The 22,981-nt window shown below is 36.6% G+C and overlaps 3 protein-coding genes across 3 annotated transcripts; all 3 read right to left on the bottom strand.

Moving 5' to 3' along the window:
- Positions 1–8,873: 8,873 nt before the first annotated feature.
- LOC118436764 lies at positions 8,874–10,655 on the bottom strand. The gene is made up of 6 exons (XM_035855358.1): positions 10,525–10,655; positions 10,092–10,229; positions 9,729–10,008; positions 9,355–9,666; positions 9,049–9,285; positions 8,874–8,986 (listed from the first exon to the last, which is right to left on the bottom strand). Exons 1-6 carry the CDS (start codon positions 10,624–10,626, stop codon positions 8,970–8,972), a joined length of 1,086 nt encoding a protein of 361 aa, XP_035711251.1. The 5' UTR covers positions 10,627–10,655; the 3' UTR covers positions 8,874–8,969.
- Positions 10,656–10,665: 10 nt separating this feature from the next.
- On the bottom strand, positions 10,666–11,562 carry LOC118436685. Its single transcript, XM_035855203.1, has 4 exons — positions 11,418–11,562; positions 11,105–11,215; positions 10,776–11,028; positions 10,666–10,698 (listed from the first exon to the last, which is right to left on the bottom strand). The coding sequence occupies exons 1-4, from the start codon at positions 11,498–11,500 to the stop codon at positions 10,666–10,668; spliced, it is 480 nt and encodes a 159-aa protein (XP_035711096.1). The 5' UTR covers positions 11,501–11,562.
- A 6,123-nt stretch (positions 11,563–17,685) lies between these two features.
- Positions 17,686–22,805, bottom strand: LOC118436860. The gene is made up of 14 exons (XM_035855495.1): positions 22,504–22,805; positions 22,034–22,340; positions 21,891–21,977; positions 21,705–21,830; positions 21,064–21,520; positions 20,779–20,995; positions 20,489–20,714; positions 20,184–20,355; positions 20,036–20,094; positions 19,560–19,916; positions 19,371–19,487; positions 19,013–19,313; positions 18,842–18,924; positions 17,686–18,783 (listed from the first exon to the last, which is right to left on the bottom strand). Exons 1-14 carry the CDS (start codon positions 22,726–22,728, stop codon positions 17,702–17,704), a joined length of 3,816 nt encoding a protein of 1,271 aa, XP_035711388.1. The 5' UTR covers positions 22,729–22,805; the 3' UTR covers positions 17,686–17,701.
- Between the last annotated feature and the right edge of the window lie 176 nt (positions 22,806–22,981).

Raw genomic sequence — 22,981 nt, 5'->3', positions numbered from 1 at the left:
TGCGCAGAATATATCCCCAAAGTGGGGATATTAACTCCCTGTCCCCACGCTTCATATGTATACACGCGTATCGAAATTTGCGGGAAATCGTGTTAACCTGCCGTCCAGAGGATGGGATCATGTCCCTTGCAGGGTTTAGTCAACCCCTGAAGAAAGTGAGGCTCACGATACCTCTGAAAATCCTGGGCCTACCCGGGTTTGAGGGTGCCCTGGAGAAATTCGCAAGTGCCGTGGAATTGCTAAGTTTTCCCGTCTCCACGGACGAAGAGTGGTCAAGATTCGTCGTGAATTTGTTTTATTTTCCGAACACGAAGACTTTGGATTTTCATTGTGGAGAGTTTGACAACGTAAACTCGTACGAGGACGGGGACGACGATGGGGGTTGTCGAATCGGACACGTGGCGCGGGTAAGGTTCACGTTCCCGGGTGGGGATGACCTCGGGATCAAGTATGACCGGCATCTCCCCTCGATTCGTGCAATCATAGTGAAGCCGATGTGCAACAATGATGCGGATGACTTTTGGAACACGTATGGTGGCTTGTTTGATAGTCTTCTGCCCAAAGAAGGGGATGAGCAGAGGTGTAAAACTTTGAGGAATTTCGACATTCCGAATCTGGAGAATGTCGAGGTTGAGATACGATATCGTTAAGCGCACCGACTGCCGGAAGTATTTCCATATGTGAGGAACGAGTGGATGAACAGATTGAGGGAGGTGGGAGATAATTGAAGAATTTTTGTGAATGTAAATTAATATTTATAATAAGATCTGAAGTGCATGCCGAGAATGTAGTAATTAAATTATAATAAGTTTCTATTTTCGTGTGAATCTAATAATGTGAAACTAATAATGATTACATAGGGGACGGTGCATAAATTATATCACGCGAGAGGGGGAGGGGGCTTTTAGGAAATCGTGATTTTTTCCGGACATAATTTATTGATCTCCCTTGGTAATAATTGAGAATTACTAATGCCATATTTGTTACTGTTTGCAATAAATGTATGTATGGAGTTCAGTTAAATATCTTCAAATAAATAAATAATATCAATATTTACATTACTACAGAATCATACATATTTACACTCTTAAAAATAAATGTTACCCTGTGAAGAAGTACATGCGTACTCTTAATTGAAAATGAAGTGAAGACGAAACAAAATTGGAGTTTGTTTGCTTTACGATTTTTAAAGTTAAACGTTACCAAATTTTTGTGGGCTGGTTTTGCAAATTTTCCAATCAATTATTCAAAGACACTGTTTTTCTAAGGTAAATCAATAAAACATTTTTATCATCGACTACTATGTGATTACTACTACACATTAGTACTACATTAGTTTTGTCAAATGTGTATACAATTTCATACCATAATGTCTGACATGACGCTATGGAACATAAATACTGACTGGGCAAATTTTGCACAAATATCTCTTTTATTCGAAACGTACATACCTATACATACATATGTATGTATATATGTATTTACATAGCGTTTTGCATTTAAGTACGTATGTACATACGTGCATAGCTGGTCACATGTATGTAATTGTGCACGAGTTGTTAACGTGCCTTTCTTTTACATATGCTTACATATTTACATACATTCATAAGCGCGAATTTACATATATAAATAATAATTTCCTATACCCCTGACTCTTGTTTTAACTTAATGCCCTGCTTGTGAGAAAAATGTACCCAAAGAAAATGTTTGCAAGCTGGTTAAAACGTCTATTTTTAATACATGTAGATAAATAACACAGGACAACCATGACAAGAAGAGTTATTTATTATTTAAAAGGCACTGGATGCATGCTAGTGATACTTACCATAATTATTTTTGCAAAATTTTCCACGGTGGGTGGGTTGTTTGAAGCTGCAAATTACACTCCAAGTTACACGTTATATTTTAATAAGTATAATTTGTATGTATTTATTCGAAAGCTTAAAGAAAGATACATACATACATACATACGTCTGAAAATATAAATCGAATATTGCAATACCGATGCATGCAATTATATAACTTGTTTTACGATTTATGAACAAGATTATTAACTGCAAATTTGCCTCAAGCACATATTTATTTATGCATATATATATGCACAAATAAATATGTATAAATACTAATACATGCATACTAATATGTATATTTTTTTAGTATGTACCTCAATATTTATGCACATACTTTTTTTTAACATAACGCACGAATTTATTCCAAATATTCAAATTAAATCATCAATTACATATCATTTATGCACATACATATTTACATGCATACATGCCTCGGAAGCATATGGGACAGGTGGCTGATGGTCGACAAACAAGTCGTCGACACCTCATTGGTCGTCAAACAATAGGTCGCCAAACCAACTTGTCACGACTAGTCGACGCAGTAGATCGGTCGGCATATTGGTCGCGAATCTCAACTGGTCGACAATAAATTGGTCGACGCCAATTAAAAGTTGTAATAAATACGCAAACGAGCATCAAGGGCAATTTATGAGTACTTTTTGGACGACTCAGTTTTCCTGAAATCCTTGCGGCTATTTCATCTGCCAGATTATGTTGTTCTTCCCTGAGGATGTAAATAAGACTGTAGAGTCGCATATACTTCCCATATAAGTCTGCCATTTAATATAAGAAGGAAGCTACATCGTTCTTCAGATGTGTTGGATATGCAACCGAAAGTTTTAACTCATTAAACGCCAATCTGACATTACCCGGGGGGATGAAGGCCAGCGCAAAAAACCTCTTCAAATGCAGCGACATGGATAAATCTTTCTTCGATTCGTTTTAAACTAATATTCATGCAGTGTCGACCAATACATATTTTGTCGACCAATTGAAATTGACGACCAATATGTCATGTTGACCGATCTACTGTGCCGACCAGTCTCTGTCGACAAGTTGGTTTGGCGACCTGTTTTTTGACGACCAATGATGTGTCGGCGACTTGTTTGTCGACCATCAATCCGGAACCCTATGGGACAAGTAATCTTATCTAATAGCTACATGGCCGATGGCAGTAAATATTTTTTTGTGAAATATAATGGCACTTCTTATTATGATCAAATATACAATGTAAGATCGCGGATGCCCGCGGAGGTGTTGTTCCAAATGTAATGGATAATCCATTATGGGTGGACTTTAAGTTAAGAAGCAAGTTCCACTACTACACATGTAGTATATACAGATACTATATGTATTACAACATTATACATACATACATACATACATTATGTATGTACGTAGGTATTAAAACACGTGTTAATCATTTGCCAGCATAAATCAAAAACCGCCACGTTGACAACTCGTGCAAGACATCCCAAATTGTTTTCACATATATGTACGTAAATGCAACGTTATTGGTTCCATATAAAAGAGAGATTTGTCCAAATTATTGATCACAGTTCATACATACGTCTCACATCGTATGTATCAGTAGAGTTTGCAAAACTACTAGAAAATAAATTAGGGATGGACGTAGCACCGCAAAATTACAATTCCAGAAGCTCTCTGCAGTTTGAAGAGGGGAAACTTAATTCAAACTATTTTATCCGATTATCCGGCAAGGTAGCAAATAATTGAAAAAGTAATCACCTCACTCTAAATTAAACCAAAATATATGTAAATATATTCACTTTTCAGGAAATTTCCCATAATACTCGACATTGGCTGCGGTTCGGGAAACTTGACCAGATTCTTGGCCAACTCAATCCCAAACGAAGAAATCATCGCAATCGACAATGACCCAGACATGGTTTCCTTCTCCGTTAAAAACACAACGCCCGGGAATTTCAAAATCAAATTTCTTTGCCAAGACATTTCCATACCGTGGGCACAACTGGACCCCGAATTAACCCGTCTCGCCGGACAGGTGGACTTAATTTTCTCAAATTACGTACTCCACTGGGTCATTGACATCAGAACGGCGTGCCAAAACCTTTCCCGCCTACTAAAACAGGGTGGTCTCTTCTATTTTAACATTTTCGGGGTGAAGCCACTTTCGATTCCGAATTTCGGAAAATATTTAAAGCAAGAGTCTGTCGAGGATCAACTGGCGGGAATTATGGCTACCTTAAAATTGAATGGATTACAAGTAACCCGCCAAAATATGTACTCGTATGAATGGCACTATACTGAGAAGGACTTTGAGGTTTTAATGCCTCTAATGTACGCCATGCATAATGTTCGCATTGATTCTACAAGTTTTACAAAGTTGGACGCACTTGAACGGGATAAGATTCGTCAAGAAATTCGAATCGGTTGTAACGAAGCGTACTTATTCCAGGTGGGAAATAAGGGGAAAATTTATCCTGTCGGTTCGGGGGATCCTTTGTTGTACTGCTATGACGGATTTGTAATTCAAGGAGGGAAGTTGGTGAAGTAAATTCGGACTGTTTAATTGGTTTTAAAAATAATTAGTCTATAAAGGTATTCATTATTTTTTCGTAACCTTAGTATTTTTTGTGTTGGGGCACAATAACGAATTACTCGTTAATAATTTAGTATGTATACATACATATGTATTCATTTAATTATGGGTACTTTTTGAATTTTTTGGACACCATGAGAATTTTGTACAGAGGTGAAATGAGCGATACGGTGTCATAGTATTTCGCATCGATATCACCGAATTTAATTTAAGAAATTGCAAAGTGAATTGCCGTTGCAAAGATCAACTTAGCATAACTATTTTTGAATTATATGCAACCACCCCCCCTTAAAAAATTGCGGTAAAAAATTGGGAAAAATGAGAAAACTAATGTACACACCGTAAAAAAAGAATTAGACCTCAAGTTGTATTTGACATTTTAATTCCCCCATGAATACAAATATTTTGACGTAGCAAGTTTCAAAATTTGAAAATTGGCGTTTTTTTTGCATACACATAAATCACTAAAAAACTCATTGTTCCGGTCATTTTGAGTCTGACAACCTGATGCCAGATTTTTCTCCTTGAGAAAAGCTACATTTTCAGCTTTTGTTGCCCGACTCAAAATGACCGGAACAATGAGTTTTTTGGGGTCAAAGTTTCTGAGGGAGGGGCTTACACAGCAAGAGCCGTAACAAAATGCAAGGTTGCTTATGATATACATAATCGTAATTACCGAAGTCATTAAAACAGCCTCAAATAACCCCAAATTTAAAACCTTTCTGAGCCTTTTCTAAGCCTTTCTGAATTTATAATGATGATGTGCATGCGAAAATTAATGCTTTGAGGCTTATCAATGAAGTTATCAATTTTTCAGATAAGCAAATTTAGTTTATCCAAATCGTCCAAAATTTAAAACTTAAGCTTTTCTGAATGTATAATGATGATGTGCATTCGAAAATCAACGCTTTGAGGCGTATTAATGAAGTTATCAATTTTTCAGATAAGCAAATTTTTTTATCCAAATCGTCCAAAATTTAAAACTTAAGCTTTTCTGAATGTATGTATAATGGTGACATCCACTCGAAAATTAATTTTATTAAAAAACTCGCACTTTTTTAAATTATTTTTATTTAAAAAACTGGAGAATTTGATAAAATGAACCACTCGTGTGAGAGATGAAAAGCATCTCAACACGAGTTGGTTCATAATCCCGGTAAACAATTTGAAGAGAGTGAGAAGTGAGACGGACCACCATACGGCACTGGCAACGACAGTCAGCCGTGGTGGTGGATACCCACCAGAATCCGAGTCTCACTCTGCCTTTCGCTAAATAATGGAAACTGCGTTTGTCGAACGGTTGGGCTGGTTTATCTCTACATATTCATTTACGTAAATAAAAAATGATACTTAATTGGCGACACTACAGTCAATGGAAAAAGTATTGGCAACCCCCACGCCAACTAAATAAAATTGGCTATAACATTGGAATGCGTTATACAATTAGCATGAAAATTTGTACGTATTTAACAAATATAATGTAATTTTCGATTATAGTCATGTTTTATTGATTAAAATTAGATGGACACATGTTTTAAATAATTTGTTGGAAAATTTGCAAAATTAATCCGCAAAAAGTATTGGCACCCTCTAACTTAAAAAATTATAAATCAAAGAAACGCCAATTTTATTGCGACAAACTGCTTCTAGTAATACATATCACCTTCCCTCGACGCAGTACGAGCAGAAATACGCATTGGAATTGATTCGAAAAGTCTTTTAATAACACTTTTTGACATTACTGCCTAATCTTTTTCGAAATTTCGGCCAGCTCTTTTTTCGACGAGTGGTTTTCCACCAGTCTCTCCTTTCTGTACCCGGACAATCAGATTCACATCGGGAGACTGTGCAACCAACGAAAGAAGCTTAAACTCTTAGGTCTCCAAAAACTTGCATCGTTACTTGGGGTAGCTGTTTTGGGTCACAGCATTTTTGGAATATTAAATTCCTACCCATGTCAGGTTTTTGCCAAATAATTTCAAATTATCGTTTGGAATAATTATTTAGACCTCATTGGTCATGATTTCATCGATAATGACCAGGTAACTACGCCAAGACCTAGTCATTTAACCCCAAACCATAATCGATCCTCCTGCGTGATTGACTCCCAGACGGCAGCATTCATTTTTTAGAGCCTCATTTTGCATCCTCCAAACTCTAACCATCCAACCCGCACCCAATAAGTTAAATTTACTTATGTGAGACCTCTAGACCCTTCTTCATCCTTTGGAAGTCCATTTAGGGTGATATTTAGCTGATTTAAATATCTTGAGTTGGTTCGTTTTGGGGGCCTTCTCTTCTATCGGGCTACTGGACCCTGAAACCCCATTGTATGATTTTTGATTGATCACAATATTGTATTAAATATTGACTCCGTAATTGGTTCTCAAATTCTAATTGGCTTTGGGTGTTGAAATCTTCCGATTTCAAGTAATTTGTTGCTTGATTCATCAGCTACTTTTGGGCGTAGGTGACTTTTTTTCTTTCCCATCATGGAAAAGTAGAAACTAAAATTGTCATTTTATATTTTTTGGCTACATTTCCAACAGTAAATATGGAAAACTATGTTTTCTGTTTGATTTTTCGATATCAAAGTTTTTTTGCGAAAAAGAAATGAATATTTCTCGCCGCGCCAAATATAGTTCATTTGGTGTCGCCATTTTGGTTCCAGACAATACAATTGCGGAGTTAAAATGTAGCTAACGTCATATCTTGTCACCTAATTAACTTACCGTAATGAGTCGCGGTAGGTGGTTACGAAAATTGTTTCGCGTAATTAATTGGGCCAAATGTTGCCAATACTTTTTGCGGGTTAATTTTGCAAATTTTCCAACAAATTATTTAAAAACTGTGTTCATCTAATTTTAATCAATAAAACATGACTAAAATCGAAAACTACATTATATTTGCTAAAGGCCTACAAATTTTCATGCTAATTGTATAATGTATTCCAATGTTATAGCCAATTTTATTTAGTTGGCGTGGGGGTTGCCAATACTTTTTCCATTGACTGTATGTATGTATGTTTGTACATATTGATCTAAAACTTAAATTAATCAAATGATGAAATCTTGCGATATTGTATGTAGGTACATACTCGTACAAAATCAAAATGGGACAGCAAAAACCTTTTTGGCGAAAAAAATTCCCCAAAACAATATATACGTACATACATACGTATTCATATCAATGAGTAAAAATTATAGGATTCGACAAAGACATCCTACAACTATGTCAGGAGTGGAATTTAACAATTTTATTATGTTAACCTTGAGAAAAGAAAAATAAGTTAGACAAATTTTGAGCGCCAAAATTTTCCATCGGGAGTTATGAGAATTTCGGAATTTAAAGTGATAGAGGTAAGGAACAACATATCTCCGGGACGGGTCGATGAAATTACACAAAACTTTTTTTCTACACTCTTTGCATATATACCTTGGTGCGTTTTTCGAATTGAGTGGAAATTCGAACTCCCAACTCCGAAATTCAAATTTTGAAAAATTGATTTTTAGGCCTAATATAAAAAGTAGGTAAGAATAATTTTTGCGTCAGGCCAATTTTCCAAAATTTGAATTTCGGAGTTGGGAGTTCGAATTTCCACTCAATTCGAAAAACGCACCAAGGTATATATGCAAAGAGTGTAGAAAAAAAGTTTTGTCTAATTTCATCGACCCGTTCCCGAGATATGTTGTTCCTTACCTACATCACTTTAAATTCCGAAATTCTCATACCTTCCCAGGGAAAATTTTGGAGCTCAAAATTTTTCTAAGATATTTTTATTTTCTTAAGGTGAACATAATAAAATAGTTAAATACCACTTCTGACATAGTTGTTGGATGTCTTCGTCGGACCGTATAATTCTTACTCCAATGTTACAATCCATACTTCCGCACACACTATCTTTAGGGTGCGGGAAGTTGGCGAACGGCGAACGTGAAGTTAGCGAACGCGAACCAAACCGTGAACTTGGCGAACCACCGAACGGCGAACGTGAAATTGGCGAACCAGCGAACCAAAATGTGAAATTGGCGAACCATCGAACCAAAACGTGAAGTTGGCGAACCATCGAACCAAAACGTGAAGTTGGCGAACCAGCGAACAAAAACGTTACTTCTTACGATAAGAACAACTACATAAAATGAACCACATGTACAAAAGTCAACAATTTCCTCGGGCTTTTAAAATTTTGAAAATGGGTAGAATTTCATGGTCTCGGGTTACTCGCTTTTTGCAATTATCCATTAAGGGCTTTGCATTACTAAATAGTTCATTAGTATCCACGAACGATAACTACAGTACGCTTGGGTTTTATAACTAAATTGTGAAGAGAAAAGGAGGTTTCAGCAAATATGGTTGATTTTAATTGTATAACTTTAATAATAACTTCCAAATAAATTTTGGACATGTTGCATTAAACTGAATAAAATATTTAACACTTCAAATCAGAATATCAAATAATTGGCCGTCTAGTTAACAAATACATGGAAATATGAAATAGCAGATTGGTCCAGTGGTCGTGGTTCCTGATGGGTTTCTCAAGGCGCTGTAACGTCTAAAACATTTATTATTATTGCAGCTTTGAAATTCTATAAGTTGTAAAAATGCAAAGAATACCACAAATCGTAAAGGACGAAAATCCACGCATTTTTTCCAGTTCAAAAGTCGACTTAATTCGAGCAAGGTGGTCAGTACAGTTGTGGTTTTTGTAGAGATCCAAGCATTTTAAAGGATCAGGCATGTGTATCTCCGCCGCGTCAATATTGTCCATGTGCGAATTGAAATGGCCCTTGTTGACATTGGTGCAGATGCCATAGAAAACTGGAATCCAAATTGACCGGATGTAAAACTCACCTACGGATGTGAGACAATGACAAAACAACATTTACAAACCTAATTAAAAACTAATTGGAATTTACACACCTTCAAATTTGAGTTTTTTCCTTCGAATGGTTACTTGTAGTTGGGTTATACTATATTTTGGTGCTTCTCGTAATATCCACTTAGATGTTTTGACGGCAGTTTGGGCTGGCCTCACGTATTCAAGTTCTTCTTCAAGGAATGACAGAGCTAAGAGGACAATACGAGGACTAGTTTGAAGGGACTTGATAACTGAGATGGCACGTTTTATTGTATGGTGGGCTTCTTCGTCGTGCATGGCTTGTGCAAAGGCCATCATCTTAGCATCGTCCGGTGTATAATGCCGAAAAATTTCGGATATTGGTGTATCGATACCTGCGTTCCATTATCATTAAGTTAAATTAAAGATTTCCGCATTTAAATACTAGTTCACTTACTGCTGACAATGGCTAGCGCGGTTGATAAGGTTCTTATCCATTCAGCCAGTGTCGTCTCAGGGGTAAACAGGCCTCCATGAGATTCGAATGTTTCCTCGACAGCATCTGAGGAAAAATGCGGATTAGTTTGATGAAGTAGAAATTTATACGCATCCATGTTCAGGTTTAGATCTCCTTGCTGCAGTTGAATTCTGGCCTTCCTAAATGAAGAATCGTGCTTAGTAACCATAACGATGCTTCCGCCGAAAGCTGCATCTGCCCTCCAGTGAGTACCAAACACCTAAAAGAAAATAAAAAAAATGATAAGTGTGGTAAGCCCCAGCAGGTGGCATCGTTAATAAAATAAACAAATTAGATACTCACAGATATAAACCTGTGATAACTTAAACAGTTCTCAGCGTAGGGTAGCAACAGGGCATTAAATTGTTTGGTAATGTGTTCTGTAGGCTGCAAATCATCAGAGAGTTGTACGGAAAACAACGATTGTTCATAGGTTGTTGTCTATAAATGGAAAGAACACATATTAATTTTCATGTCTCATTACTTGCTTTCCGCCTACCAAATATATTTAAAATATATAAGAAAAATGCTTAAACGAGACCAAAAAAGAAGAGGTATTATTAGTAAAGTCTTAAAATTTCATCAATTAATAAATAAAAAATTGAAGTTTGTATTTGTCTCTCTGTCAGGATAGACCAAAGGGTGGCGACCGATTGATTCGAAGTTAGTAAACGAGTTCGAAGAACTAGCCAATTTGTGAAATCGGCTTTTGGTAATTTATATTTGTTAAGTTTACCGTTGTTTCATTTTGAAGATCCAGTTTTCCCCGGAAAACTTTTCCAACAGTCGCTGCAGTCCATTTTAGGTAATGCGACATTATTTGTTCCTGAAAACTCATACTGGAACTCCGGAATACTTGCTGGTAAACTCCCTGCATTCAACACATGCATTTAAACTTAACATTTGAAAACTGCACATTAGCGGTGATCGTTTCACACTCCATTTAATTTTTTGAACCAACAAGAGTTTAGTGAATTGAATTACTACCTCTTGTGATAATTTAATCCGTAAAATTTGCTTGGGTTTTTGGAAATCCTCATCGATAGAATCAATATATTTGCAGGTGAATCGAAAAAGTGGGCTGGTGTCTGGGAATAGATCGAATGGATTTTCACGAAAATAAAATTGGTTGTAACCATACTGCAACTCCGTAATTCCAGGTCGAAGGCGCAAACATTCGTCCTTGCCAGGGTTTTCGGATATCCATGTCCTCTTGGGTCGCTCGGCTAAACGTTTAACCCTGCGTAGATTAAAGCTTAAACTTTGTTGCATAACGTAAACTTTTTAATCTTATTATCCTTTTAGTAAAAAATTACCTTTCTGCAGGTTCGTCCCTCGTTCTCGCGAATCCCTCGTTCTCACGAATGGTGTACTTGAGGTCCATTAACCAAGTAAAGTCCCCGAAAGTGTGCCAGTGCCACCCGTCACTATAAATTCATCAATTTAAAGTAGTTAGTATTAACGAGCTTGGCTGCATATATACCTATTATTTTTTATTGCATGAATCAGGAATTTCTAATTTCAATATCATGAGTACTTAATTATAGATAAATACATAACAATAATTTAATTTCTGCATGTGGTCATAATTATTTATTAATGGATTTAAAAAGGCTAATTAAAACTTACTATTCTTTCCATTTTGCAGCGACGTGTACCGTGCATGAGAGGAATCCAATGACCAAAATTACCATCGCGTTAGCACAAATCATTGTGAAAATTATGGATAAGTGACTGATTTAATTCCGTGAAGACATGGAATTTTAACGGCGAACTTCTCCAGAATCGCGCGTTCTGTAGTGGGTTAACAATGGTAAAAGGACGGTGGTATGTATTAATGAAAAATGTGTGGAAGGGATTGTCTTGAGTCCAGTCCTCCTGTCGTTGCACTATAATCCAAACGCACAGCATGGTGAGGTCCCTTCCGTACTTTGCGTAATGAGAAAATGGGCAAGAGAGGGTATATGCTTATGGAAAAATGAGGAATATATGCATAGGTATATATAGCCGTAGGCTAGTTGTGTGTAATAAGTCAGCAAGGATATTATATGATTTTTTATTTCGGTTATGATTTCGCTTTGCATAATAAGTTATTGGCGACGCTAGAAATATTACTCAGCAACACCAATAGCATTGCCTACAACGTTAAAAAATCTCTAGCAATGCGAAGAAAGTGCGTCCATAACATAATTGTTTATTTATTTATTTCATTACTGTTAGTTATATCTGACCTTAACTGTATGAAATCATAATTATCATATCTTGAGCGTTGCTAATTTTTCTATGGATACATATGTATCGCTGTATGCCAAACTAATTCCCGAGTGCGTGTGGATTTGTGAGTTACCAATGTAATCCCCCCGTGGGGTGGATGCTTTGGAATTTGATCAATGCTGGTTTTATCAGAAGGTTCGAAATAGTCATGATAAATAACTGGGAAGCAATTGGGAAAACTCCACGAAATTTCAGACTTTTTAATTTTTTAGAAAAAAACTCATCCTTGCTCCACCCCCCAAGGAGAAAGCACGGACAAAAATATTTATGCACACTGATATATACGTAAGTAGATGGCTTAATTCCAGTATTTTAAAAATCTCTAATTCCTTAAGCTTTCGTCCTATCAAGTCATACAAAGGATTAAAATGTGTGTATTATCCAGGAGAATGGTAAAAATGCTAAGCCCCGTGCTAGCTAACACTTCCTTGATGCCAAAAAACAGATTTGAAACTTTAGGCGTCGGACTTTCTACCTAAGGTAGTTATCATTTCGAAAAATTTAAAAAAATGCCTTGGTAAAGCACAATTCTCTAGCTATTTTGGTTCAGCCTGTTTTCATGCAACGAATGATTCGGGCGAAATCTCGGGTTTTCAAAGTTGCAGTTGAATACATACATACCAAGGTCTACATATCAAGGTGAATACATACATATCAAAGTGAAGTTTACTTAGTTACGTGTCTACGTAAGGTTGGCTCATTTGATAGTAAATTTTTTGACCGAGAGCTTGCGACCAATTTGGGTTTAATTTTGGAAAAAATACGCCGCTACACGAGGTTAAGGCCATTTAAATGGAAATTTATAAAGTATTGATGATTATCACTGCCGGTGGTGGTAGCGGTGGGGAAAATTGATGATTTCTTGTGCAGGTTAAAATGGAATTTAGTATATTTTAGTAGATTCAAAATAAAATTATTCCCATTCACTAAGCCCAAATAAAAAAAATATTTTGGACAAAATTAATGTTATTTCAGGCGATTTCATGCGACTGCTCATATAAATAATAACGGAAGGGAAAATTTTAGAAAACCGAGTTTATGCATGCAACTACAATACAATTTGCCTACAAAGTTCTAGGCACCATAGTTAATAAATTTCGAAGGTAAATATGACCGTAGTTAATTAGGTATATAGAATTTAAAATAGAACTAATCATTTCCAGATTAGCTTCCGCTGGGTCAGGAGGAAGCCCTTCTTCTTCGCTAATCCTCTGATATTCTTCCTCGTCTTCATCCAAATTCACAATCAGGGTACGCTACCCCGGGTTTTTGTGGGTTGGGGTTTTTGGGGTTTTTGTGGGTTTTTGGGGTATCAAATCTCCGGAAAAACCCCAATGCTTAATGGGGTTTTTGTGGGTTTTTGTGGGTTTTTCCGGGGTTTTTCCGTAAACTCACGAGACTAAATACTGCACTTGTTTATGCGGCTTTGTTAACGAATGTCTCCACACTGAATGCAACTCACAATGGGAAGAATTAACTGAAGTCGTATTTTCTATATTTCCAACTTGTTCCTGTAAATTTTGCACTAGATTACGTTTTCGAAAATGGGCAGGAAGCGAAAAGTAAACACACGTTGTAATGATAAGTTAACAAATTCTCAAATCTTGGACGAACTGTTTAATGGTATATGGCCACATTTAAAACATTTTTAAAGAAATTTAGCTAATATTTTAATACTCAGATTCCAGCCCCGATGAAAATAATACTGATTCTCGCAGCAAAGTGACAGACGAACCTATTGTTTTGTCTTTAGTAAATTCAGGTATAAATATAATATTTTATATATCGTCATGATTATTTAAAAATTCCTAATTTTTAGATATTAATTCACATGGAACTGAAGGATATATTTTAGAAACCATTTTAGAAACAAGATTAGAAGGTATAATTACATACGATGCAAATTACGCATGCTGAACATTCTTTGATGCTCTTATTTTTTAACAGATTTGTGTGACTTATCGTCCATTACTTCGAATACAGACAATAACGTTTCTGATTCAGTGCCAGGCACATCAGTTGATTTAGAATATATAGTGGACCTGGAACCGAATGAATCTGACGTGGATAACCAAAATTCGCCCAATCAAATTAAGCGACCGAAAATATCCGTACGCTCAATTCTTGTTTGATTATTTCTATTTGCTACTATTAACTTTCTCTGGACTCACTCGTTTTGTTTTGTAATGTTAAGGCAACAAAAAATGGAAACAATGGAGGAGGACGAAAGAAGGATGACGACATATGAATGCAATTTAGTATAAAAAAGGACAGTAATAGCAAAAGCGCAACCTGTAACAAATGTGGCGACTTCTTTAAGTGGGCCAAAGTGGAGAGGCTGAAGAAGCATTTGCAAACATGTGGAATTCAGGAACAACAATTGCCGAAACAAAATTTAAAAAATGCAAAACCTTCAGTAAATGATAATGATGTATCCGTAATCGAAGCGACAGGAAGCAAATCTGTGGAATTTCAGCAAAAACTCCCGACTATGTTTAAGAAAATAGCGAATGAACATCAAAAGATTAACAGTCAAGTAGCAAAATTTATTTTTGGATGCAATCTTCCCTTTTCCACAGCTGATAATCCAGAATTTGTGAAGCTTATGCAAAGATTAAGACCAAGCTATAAACCACCATCAGCAAAGACAATTGGTGGATCGCTGCTTAATAAAATTTATGAAGAAATTTGCGAAGACGCGAGGAAATCTGCCGAGACTAAATTCGCAACATTGATGCAGGACGGATGGAGCGCAATACAGCAGTCTCCAGTTATTTCTCACTGCCTCAGTATTGAAGCGAATGGTTCGATATTTGTCAACGCTGTCGCCACCACTACAGATACAAAGGACGCTGCATATTGTGCAACGCTTGCGATGGAAGCTCTTGAAGATGCCGAGGATAAATTCGGGTGTCAAATCGGGGCGGTAGTCACGGATAACTGCTCCACCATGATATTAATGCGAAAATTAATTTCACAAAAACGACCGGATCTTTGGACTTATGGATGCAATACTCATTACCTAAATCTCGTGGGAAAAGAAGTTGTTCCTGATGCTATGATGAAAACTGTTAAAAATGTGCAGCACTTTTTTCGAGATAAGCAATATCCGAGAGTGGGTTATAAGTATATGTTTGGATTGGCAACGAGTAGCGATTTGCGTAAGCCACTTCATGTAGTTTGTGAGAACTATATTAATTAAGATTATTGTTAATATTTCTTATAACGTATGAAAGGAGAACTGCATGTACCAATTGAGAAGCTTGAGGCCAACGCCATGGAGGTTAAGAATGCTCTGGCGGATGAGCACAAAGACCTAGGCATAGTGATAAGAAACCTGACAACCTACAGCGTCCATCTGAACAGTACCGTACCAACAGTGGTATATGGTGGCAGCAAATACCAGGCCCGGGGCCCGCAGGGGCCCGGGCTCGGTCGCTAGCTTTCCACTAGGTATAATGGACCTTTTCTCTATTGAAGATTAAAAAAAAGGTTTTGTTTAGATGTACCTAACATTAAACTGCTAGATATTATTTGTATTTCATGGGTAATTATTTTTGTATGAATTTGAGCAGACATACTGGACAATTTTTAATTTTAATAGCCTGACTTTCGAATCTTAAATTAATATGCAAAATCGTCATCTTAGCTGAACCCTCATGTTTTTTGGCAACTTGAAATGTGCCTTGCTAGGGAGCAAATTTACCATAAGCCAGGGACAAACTTTGGTATAAACTTAGGTCTCGCTCCGATTTTGACGAAACCACGATAATTATGTAACCTTAGACAAATAATTGAACACGTGTTTCAGGATTTTTCATAATGCTCAGCTTAAATGAAATTATGACGGAATCCGTGAGCGAGAATTTCTATTTTTACCGTGATATTTTCATGCGAGGGAGAAAAATACAGATTCTCGCATACTAATTCCATGCATGATAATTCGTTTAAGGTTAAAATGGGTCGGCATGAAGTGGTTTCCTCAAATTTTGACCCGACCAATTTTAAATTGCTCACGCACCCAAATAACCCGAACGGTAATTTTCATGTTCCTGAATGTTCGTGTTTTCGGTTGTGGAAGAAGTTTTGAATACATTGTCAGCCAAAGCAGGATTTTTCAAAACGTTGTTAATTTTAAAATTTTAGCTCTATTTCAACAAGCAAGTAACATGTTTGCTAAAAAATTACCTCAATAAAATTATAAAAACTGTTTTTGGAAAAACTTTTAATGTTTGAAATTTTGATGCTATTTCGAAATTTTGAAAAAATGTTACAGACCAGTAAATTCGAAATTTTTTTTGAATTGTGGAAGTTTCTTAAACTCAATGTAATTCTGTGCAATAAAGTGCTTTAATTTTTTGAAATGGGGTAAAAATTTATTACTTTGAAAAACCCTGATTTGGCTTAAAATGTATTCACAAATTCTGGCACAACCGAAAACACGAACATTCAGGAAAACGAAAATTATGGTTCGAGTTATTTCGGTGTCTGAGCAATTTAAAATTACAATTTAATTGTCACTATTTTCCCTTGGATCTGGGAAAATAGTGTGCTCTAAATAGGTAAAATATTACTTCGTTCCTAAATACTACTAGTATTCTGGAGCGAAAACGATTGCGTAATATCGAATATATTTAACATGAAGGGCCCGGCACTGAAGCTCATACCAGGCCTGAAAATTTCACGGTACGGCTCTGATTTAACGAAAATTCATGGATGGCTGGGGCATGTCTCATCCTATCCCCAAAATTAAACGGTATCAAAGTTGAACCATTGCGAGACTTTATTGAGGTCAGTTATTTGGTTGGTTACGCATAGGTTGTATTTAATTCGAGTTCATCAAAAAGTTTACTAATCATTTACCATTTTGTTGCAGACGATTGAGAATAACATCTTACCATCCGAGTTTGCTGCTCTTATAACGCTTGACTTTGGTCTGCATCTTCCACCTCTGAAGTTTCTTCGCATTATCAAAGACTGATGAACGAGTAATAATCATAAATTCAATAAGACAATTTGTTGTGGCCGGATTACACTGTTCTAGTTAAGTTACATTTAGTTCAAGAACTCGTGAAATTTTGTCGAATTTTGTCAAGGACTATGCGAAATGTGTGAATTTACCAATACTTGAAACGACTTTTTTACAAATATTTCTACATATCATTTTAGGCCCCTTCTTTTTTGACTTTTTAAAAAATATTCTACTTATTTACCAGACAAATTAAAAATTTAACAAAAGAGTTTCTAACTCAAGTAACCAAGCTGTAATCTTGTGAATTGATCTTGTGAATGATTTTGCAATGATCCCAAATACATACATTCACAAATACATTTGAGGACATACAATGACCCCGTCGACACGTTATTTCTAACTTTCTAATTCCGAGTTTCCCATTATATTTCCTGTTGTGACATTTGCATTCATTACATATAATCAAAATCAATGTCGTTGAGCATGCAATTGATACAAAATTCTGGTGCAGTTCGGTTTACATATGGCTATTTACAATTAGTGGGCGATTCAACAAGATGAATTATATTGAATTGATTTTATTTTTACCGTAATAAATATGTACTATCTGATACTATTACAAGAATTGAAATTAATTAATAAACGCTAAAGTCGAAGAAATTAAATATTAAACTTGATCCCGATGCAACCACACCGTGCTAACGGAATGACCCTTTGGGGCGGGTTTGAACTCTAGAAGGCGACCAGCAGTCAGTCCGTCGTAAATAAATTTCTTACGATTATAACAGAACACGACGTAAAAATGAGCTCCTCCCCGGCGGACACTATACGCGAAGACCTTAAATGCCTCATCGACCATATTGTGGCGCATGAGTATGTCATTTTCGACAAATACATGATTACCTTGTGGTAGTGGTACCGAATAAGTCAAAAATGCAGATGGGCCAAACTCAGGCCATTTGTACCAAATTTCACAATTAAATTTTCCTTTACAACTGCCTGCTACACACTTTATAATTTGTCGGTTGAACTTGGTCTTGGCTTCCAGCAGATTGCTGACAAAAAATTCGGTTGCGTATTGATCAGCTTTATCATGCAAATTGCACATACTATTTTTGCATCGTTTTCGCCGCACGATTGGAACTAAAGTCCTAATCGCATCCAAGAACTTTTCTTCTGAATCAAAAAAATCCCCAGATTCCAAAATTGCTGGGCTATAATTCATTAATTTTTTTAAAGTTAAACCTCTCGCTTCATCAAATGACTCATTATCTAGAAGTCCAAAAATCCTTGCTAAAATTGTCCCTGCAAAGTTACCTTGTGTCGCGTACGATTTAATTTGCTCTCTAACATCAGGAAATATTTTATACATCGTATATATGATTTGAAGTTGACAATCTATCGCGCACGTGTTGGTTGCAGATACCTTCTTACCCTCAAACATGTAGAACCCTCCCCATGGAATCCTGTTAAGGTGGTGTAATTCAGTCTGTTGAATTCCAGAAGGTGGTGGTTTCGATTTTTTGGGTCTCCAGCTCTCTTTTTGAGATTCAGGAACCTCCACGTCGCCCATCTCTTTTGATTTCATATTTTTATTTTGGCTGCCGAACTGTCCAGATTTAAATTGATTAGATCTGGCACTACTGCAAATGATCTCCTCATCACGCTCATCCTCCACATACGAGTCTCGTCTTGAATTGGATGTGCGAAGTAATCGTGCTAGTGCTAAGTCAAACTCGTTTAGTCGACCTAAAAAATAAAAATTGATTGGGAAGCTAGCGATAAATGTATTTTCACAATTACATACCTTTCAAAATTTTCTCCTCCGCTGAGCAAAATCTCCCTATTCTCATTGGTAGCGCAGCTGCCAACTCATCCACTTTTAGGATGCTATAATTAACAATAATTTGTTTTAACAAGATTAGACTAAAGATAGCTCTATTGAACAAAACCTTATTATAAAAAACATTAAGCTCACTCATTCCAGCTCTCAACACTGCCTTGCGTATCAGACAAAGTACTTATGTCGTTTAAACGCATGAGCGAGTGATCGAAAAGACAACCAATGACCAGAACGTGTTTAATCAAGTAACGCAAAAATGGTGGACAGTAATACGGATTGGTAGCTCCGCTGTAGTCATCCTCAACCTGATCACTGAAATCTAGTTGGATATCATACTCCGTGGCCACGATTATTGCGAATTGACTAAAGGGAGATTGGCGGTAGAATGGTGGGTCACTCGGAAGTTCATTCAGGTTTACAACTTCCCATGGGGCTCCTTAATGATAAGGAATAATTAATAATTACGTCTCTTATTAGGAATCCGTTAGAATACCTTTTCTTGTCGTTTTTTCGGATATGTCCCTAGTAATTTCAAGTACAGTAATTGAAATATCTCTACAACCACACAGAATTACGACATCCATTACCCGTCGGCAGAAACTATACAAATCTGAAATTAAATATAATTGATACACGGTCAAAGTAAGGCACTTTTAAAACGAATACAAACCAACTCATCTACCTCTGCCGTGGAGAAAACCATGCATCCATTTCTTCATTACTCCAATTGCATCATGGGTATCAACGTCGACGTCGTGTTCGGAACCATCCTCGTCGATTAGTGTCGTTCCCCTTGTCATTTTGCTTTTGCAAATGTCAGCATAACCTGCTGTGTGTCTCCCTTTGAAGTGTTCGCTGATTTTCTTGTGCAAGAAATCCATTGCATGTTTTCTACATACGTGGTGGACATAAGGAACGTGCCGTTTTCCATAGCCGTTTGCTGCCTCACTTAATCTCTTCCATGCAATTTTCAGGTAATTCAACACTGTCCCAACCTCCAAAGCCGTTGTACACGCACTAATCATTGCCATTGAATCGTCTGGTGGAAGTAATTAAAATGCAAATTTATATTATGTATTAATTATATAATATGGACAAACAACAATACTCATCTACATATATTTAGTTATATAACAATTAGTACATATGAATAAATACCTGTTTCAATCCTTCGAATCCCACAGCCACTTTTCTTAATCGACGTTTGACTACGAACTCTATTTAATAATTTATATTTCGTCAATGCAAGGCAGCATTTGTATTGGAACGACACGTATGTATGTTTAATAATTTGAAATATACTTACTGTTCAAGAAAATAACGTAGTTGGGTAGATATTGTAACAGCACTATGCGAATTCGTGACGAATTCTACCACAGGAATAAGCGGTGCATCCCCCAAAGGTAACTTGATTACCAATGCGTAATAAAATTGCCTTGTCTGATCCAATCCAACTGGAAGTGCACTGGAGACCTTTCCTACGAAACAATATTATTATAATCCGACTATGTACAAATGTACTACATATGTATATCACGCAACAAATTACAACACAGAACAGTGACGTCTGGCGTCTTGCAAAGTCTTTTATCCATTCTTTTATCTAATTACCGGAAGCATCTAGGTAGAAAACTATATCACTATTCCATGCTAGAACTTTCTTGAAAATGTTAATCTGTTTCTGAGTATATAGCAGAACCGTAAAAGGAAAAACGCCCAATTGCTGAATGTATCCTCGCACATGTCCAAGAGAAAGATGTGGATAGTTTCTCATTTCCTCACGCCTTAGAATAAGATCCCGCAAAATATCTTCATGCAAGTCTTGTTTCTTTAGTATCTGTAATTACGTGACAAATTATCACATGCCATAAACGCATTAATTAAGCATAAATATCGCCAACCTCCTTTCGTGCAACTCGAAGTACATCTTGAGATTGTACTTCTGTATAATCACCCTTTTCTAATGATGTTTGATCTGTAGCCTCCGATCCAAATTTTTCCCTCCTGAAGATGCTTGCTCTCTTTGTATTCAAATCTTTCTGCGCTTCGATTCGCCGAATGCCGCTTAAATGACGCTTATCAGTGGTTGCTAGATCATGTTCCAATGCCCCACTCGGCCTGCAAATATTTATATTTAGAATATTTTTGTTGTTAGTTAAACAGATTGTGAAGATTGCATCCCTTACTTTATTACTATATTGACATCGCTATTCTTTTTCGGCCTCTTTTCTATCTCGAATCTATATTTCATGCTGCAGTCTTTTCTCTTGCAAATGGCACTGGCAGTCACATAGTTTCGCGCACTCTTTTTTGGATAAACTCGGTTATACTCAAATGTTAATACACATCCTTTCATTTCTTCTGTGCAGCTTCTCTTAAAAAACTCATAGAACCGATGAGTCCAAATTGTGGCTGGGAGTTTCCACTGATATCGTGGATCGCGCTGGTCACCTTGGGCTTGTGGTTGGACTTCAGTCCACTCTGTATATGAAATGGTTGTTGTAAAGTCCACGTGGTGCTTTATCGGTCCTTCCATCCTTTGTTGATAAGCCACAACACCATCGTCGCTGCCAAGCGCCGTATCATCGCTGCTCTGGGGAAGATCATCATCGAGCTTAACTTTTGTCGTCGTCTCCGGCTTGGCTAAAGTATTAAAACACACGGCAAGGTTAGCACCAAGGCTAATGATGGTCCATAGATCTTACTATATTTAATATCGTCAAATTTTCAACTACATATTTTACTATATATTCATATGTATAGAATATAAAATTACATATTTAAATGCTTACATATTCAAATTTTAAATGGAATATTTGAGACTTACACTGCTCATTCTGGTTATCACCAAAAGTACTTCTCCTATGTATAATAGAAAGTAATGAGGAAGGAAAGAAAGTTATGTTCTTATTTTTCTTGTTTGGAGTTGACGTCAACCGACTTCTTCCATTCCCTGAATAACAAATGGTTGTCAAAATATGGGATATTCTTGCAATATGTGCACTTGTCCTACCTGAAAATACCGATGGCTCGCGGGTTAAACTCAATGACTTGCTTCGGTTCAGGTAGTCGGTAAATGAAACTTGTTCCTCTTCATTATCTGTGCATATAAAATGATTGTTACAAATTCATGTTATATTAAATTGGTATTAGTACCACTGTTCTCCACCGCCAAAGTCATAAAAATCTTGGGGATCAAAAATGAGTCAGGCTCGCTACACTGGGGGCCCTTCCATACTCGTTTTCCTTTGAATCTTGAAACCTGGATATCCACGCAGGCTGAATGATACCATTCAGTGCAATTGTCACAGTTTATCATCGGCAAACTTGGTTCACAGCTTGAACTTTCGTTCTCTAGGTTCTTGCAGTAACAATAGTATTTGTATCCATCGCCTTCGTTCTTCTGAGCAGGTAGTTGGACATATTGGTTCCCATGTAGCGAGCACAAATTGTAATGTAAATCCTGGAACTCAATTATAATTTAATTAATGAAAGTTTTCGGGTACTACAAATAAAGTTCCTCATTATTTTTGCAAAATTCTCACCTTCTGTCACTTAACTTCTGCCACACAATTGCTACAAACTAACCCCTAAAGCTTCATTACAGATACATAAGTTGGTCTTACCCGTATATTCATCTTATTTGTATCATATGCAACCTTTGCCCAAAATCTGTAGATTTTTGTTGTCATTGCTGGATTGATTTTGTGTACAATTCTCCCCCACACCGAGTTTCGGTCTGAAAAACTCTCCGCTAACTGAATACAGTCCCCCCCAACCACCTTGTAAATAGCTTCCGCTAATGTTAGGGGCTCCACTTTGTCCCAATTCCGTCGAGCTACTAACGTCATATTTTTTATTATTTATTTTCACACAAGGAACAAGAAATCAAGCCCTTTTCATGATCGTGTCCATGAATATAGCAATCAAATACAACGATTGATGCCGTTTATATATGTGTACATAATGATTCTAAAGTACTTCATCTCCTCATTAACGAAATTGTCTCCAGTGTTCTTTTTCATTTTGGTACAATGACGGTACTCATTAGTCGTTATCAATAGTAAAGTCATTATTATTAAGAATTAATATGGCATATCATGC

This window comes from Folsomia candida, unplaced genomic scaffold (assembly GCF_002217175.1).
Source record: "Folsomia candida strain VU population unplaced genomic scaffold, ASM221717v1 Fcan01_Sc010, whole genome shotgun sequence".
NCBI lineage: Eukaryota > Metazoa > Arthropoda > Collembola > Entomobryomorpha > Isotomidae > Folsomia > Folsomia candida.
This window is presented reverse-complemented; position numbering and strand designations above follow the sequence as displayed.

Bases quoted from the DNA above. Each gene is read 5' to 3' on its own strand.
- LOC118436764 (XM_035855358.1), bottom strand. From the start codon at position 10,626: ATGAGTTTTCAGGAACAAATAATGTCGCATTACCTAAAATGGACTGCA. The intron at 10,230-10,524 runs GTAAACTTAACA...TTCCATTTATAG, and splicing joins ATCTTCAAAATGAAACAACG to ACAACAACCTATGAACAATC. The intron at 10,009-10,091 runs GTGAGTATCTAA...ATTTTCTTTTAG, and splicing joins GTTATCACAGGTTTATATCT to GTGTTTGGTACTCACTGGAG.
- LOC118436685 (XM_035855203.1), bottom strand. From the start codon at position 11,500: ATGATTTGTGCTAACGCGATGGTAATTTTGGTCATTGGATTCCTCTCA. The intron at 11,216-11,417 runs GTAAGTTTTAAT...ATGAATTTATAG, and splicing joins GCTGCAAAATGGAAAGAATA to TGACGGGTGGCACTGGCACA. The intron at 11,029-11,104 runs GTAATTTTTTAC...TAATCTACGCAG, and splicing joins AGGGACGAACCTGCAGAAAG to GGTTAAACGTTTAGCCGAGC.
- LOC118436860 (XM_035855495.1), bottom strand. From the start codon at position 22,728: ATGACGTTAGTAGCTCGACGGAATTGGGACAAAGTGGAGCCCCTAACA. The intron at 20,715-20,778 runs GTTGGCGATATT...ACGTAATTACAG, and splicing joins TTCGAGTTGCACGAAAGGAG to ATACTAAAGAAACAAGACTT. The intron at 19,314-19,370 runs GTATTCTAACGG...CTTATCATTAAG, and splicing joins CGAAAAAACGACAAGAAAAG to GAGCCCCATGGGAAGTTGTA.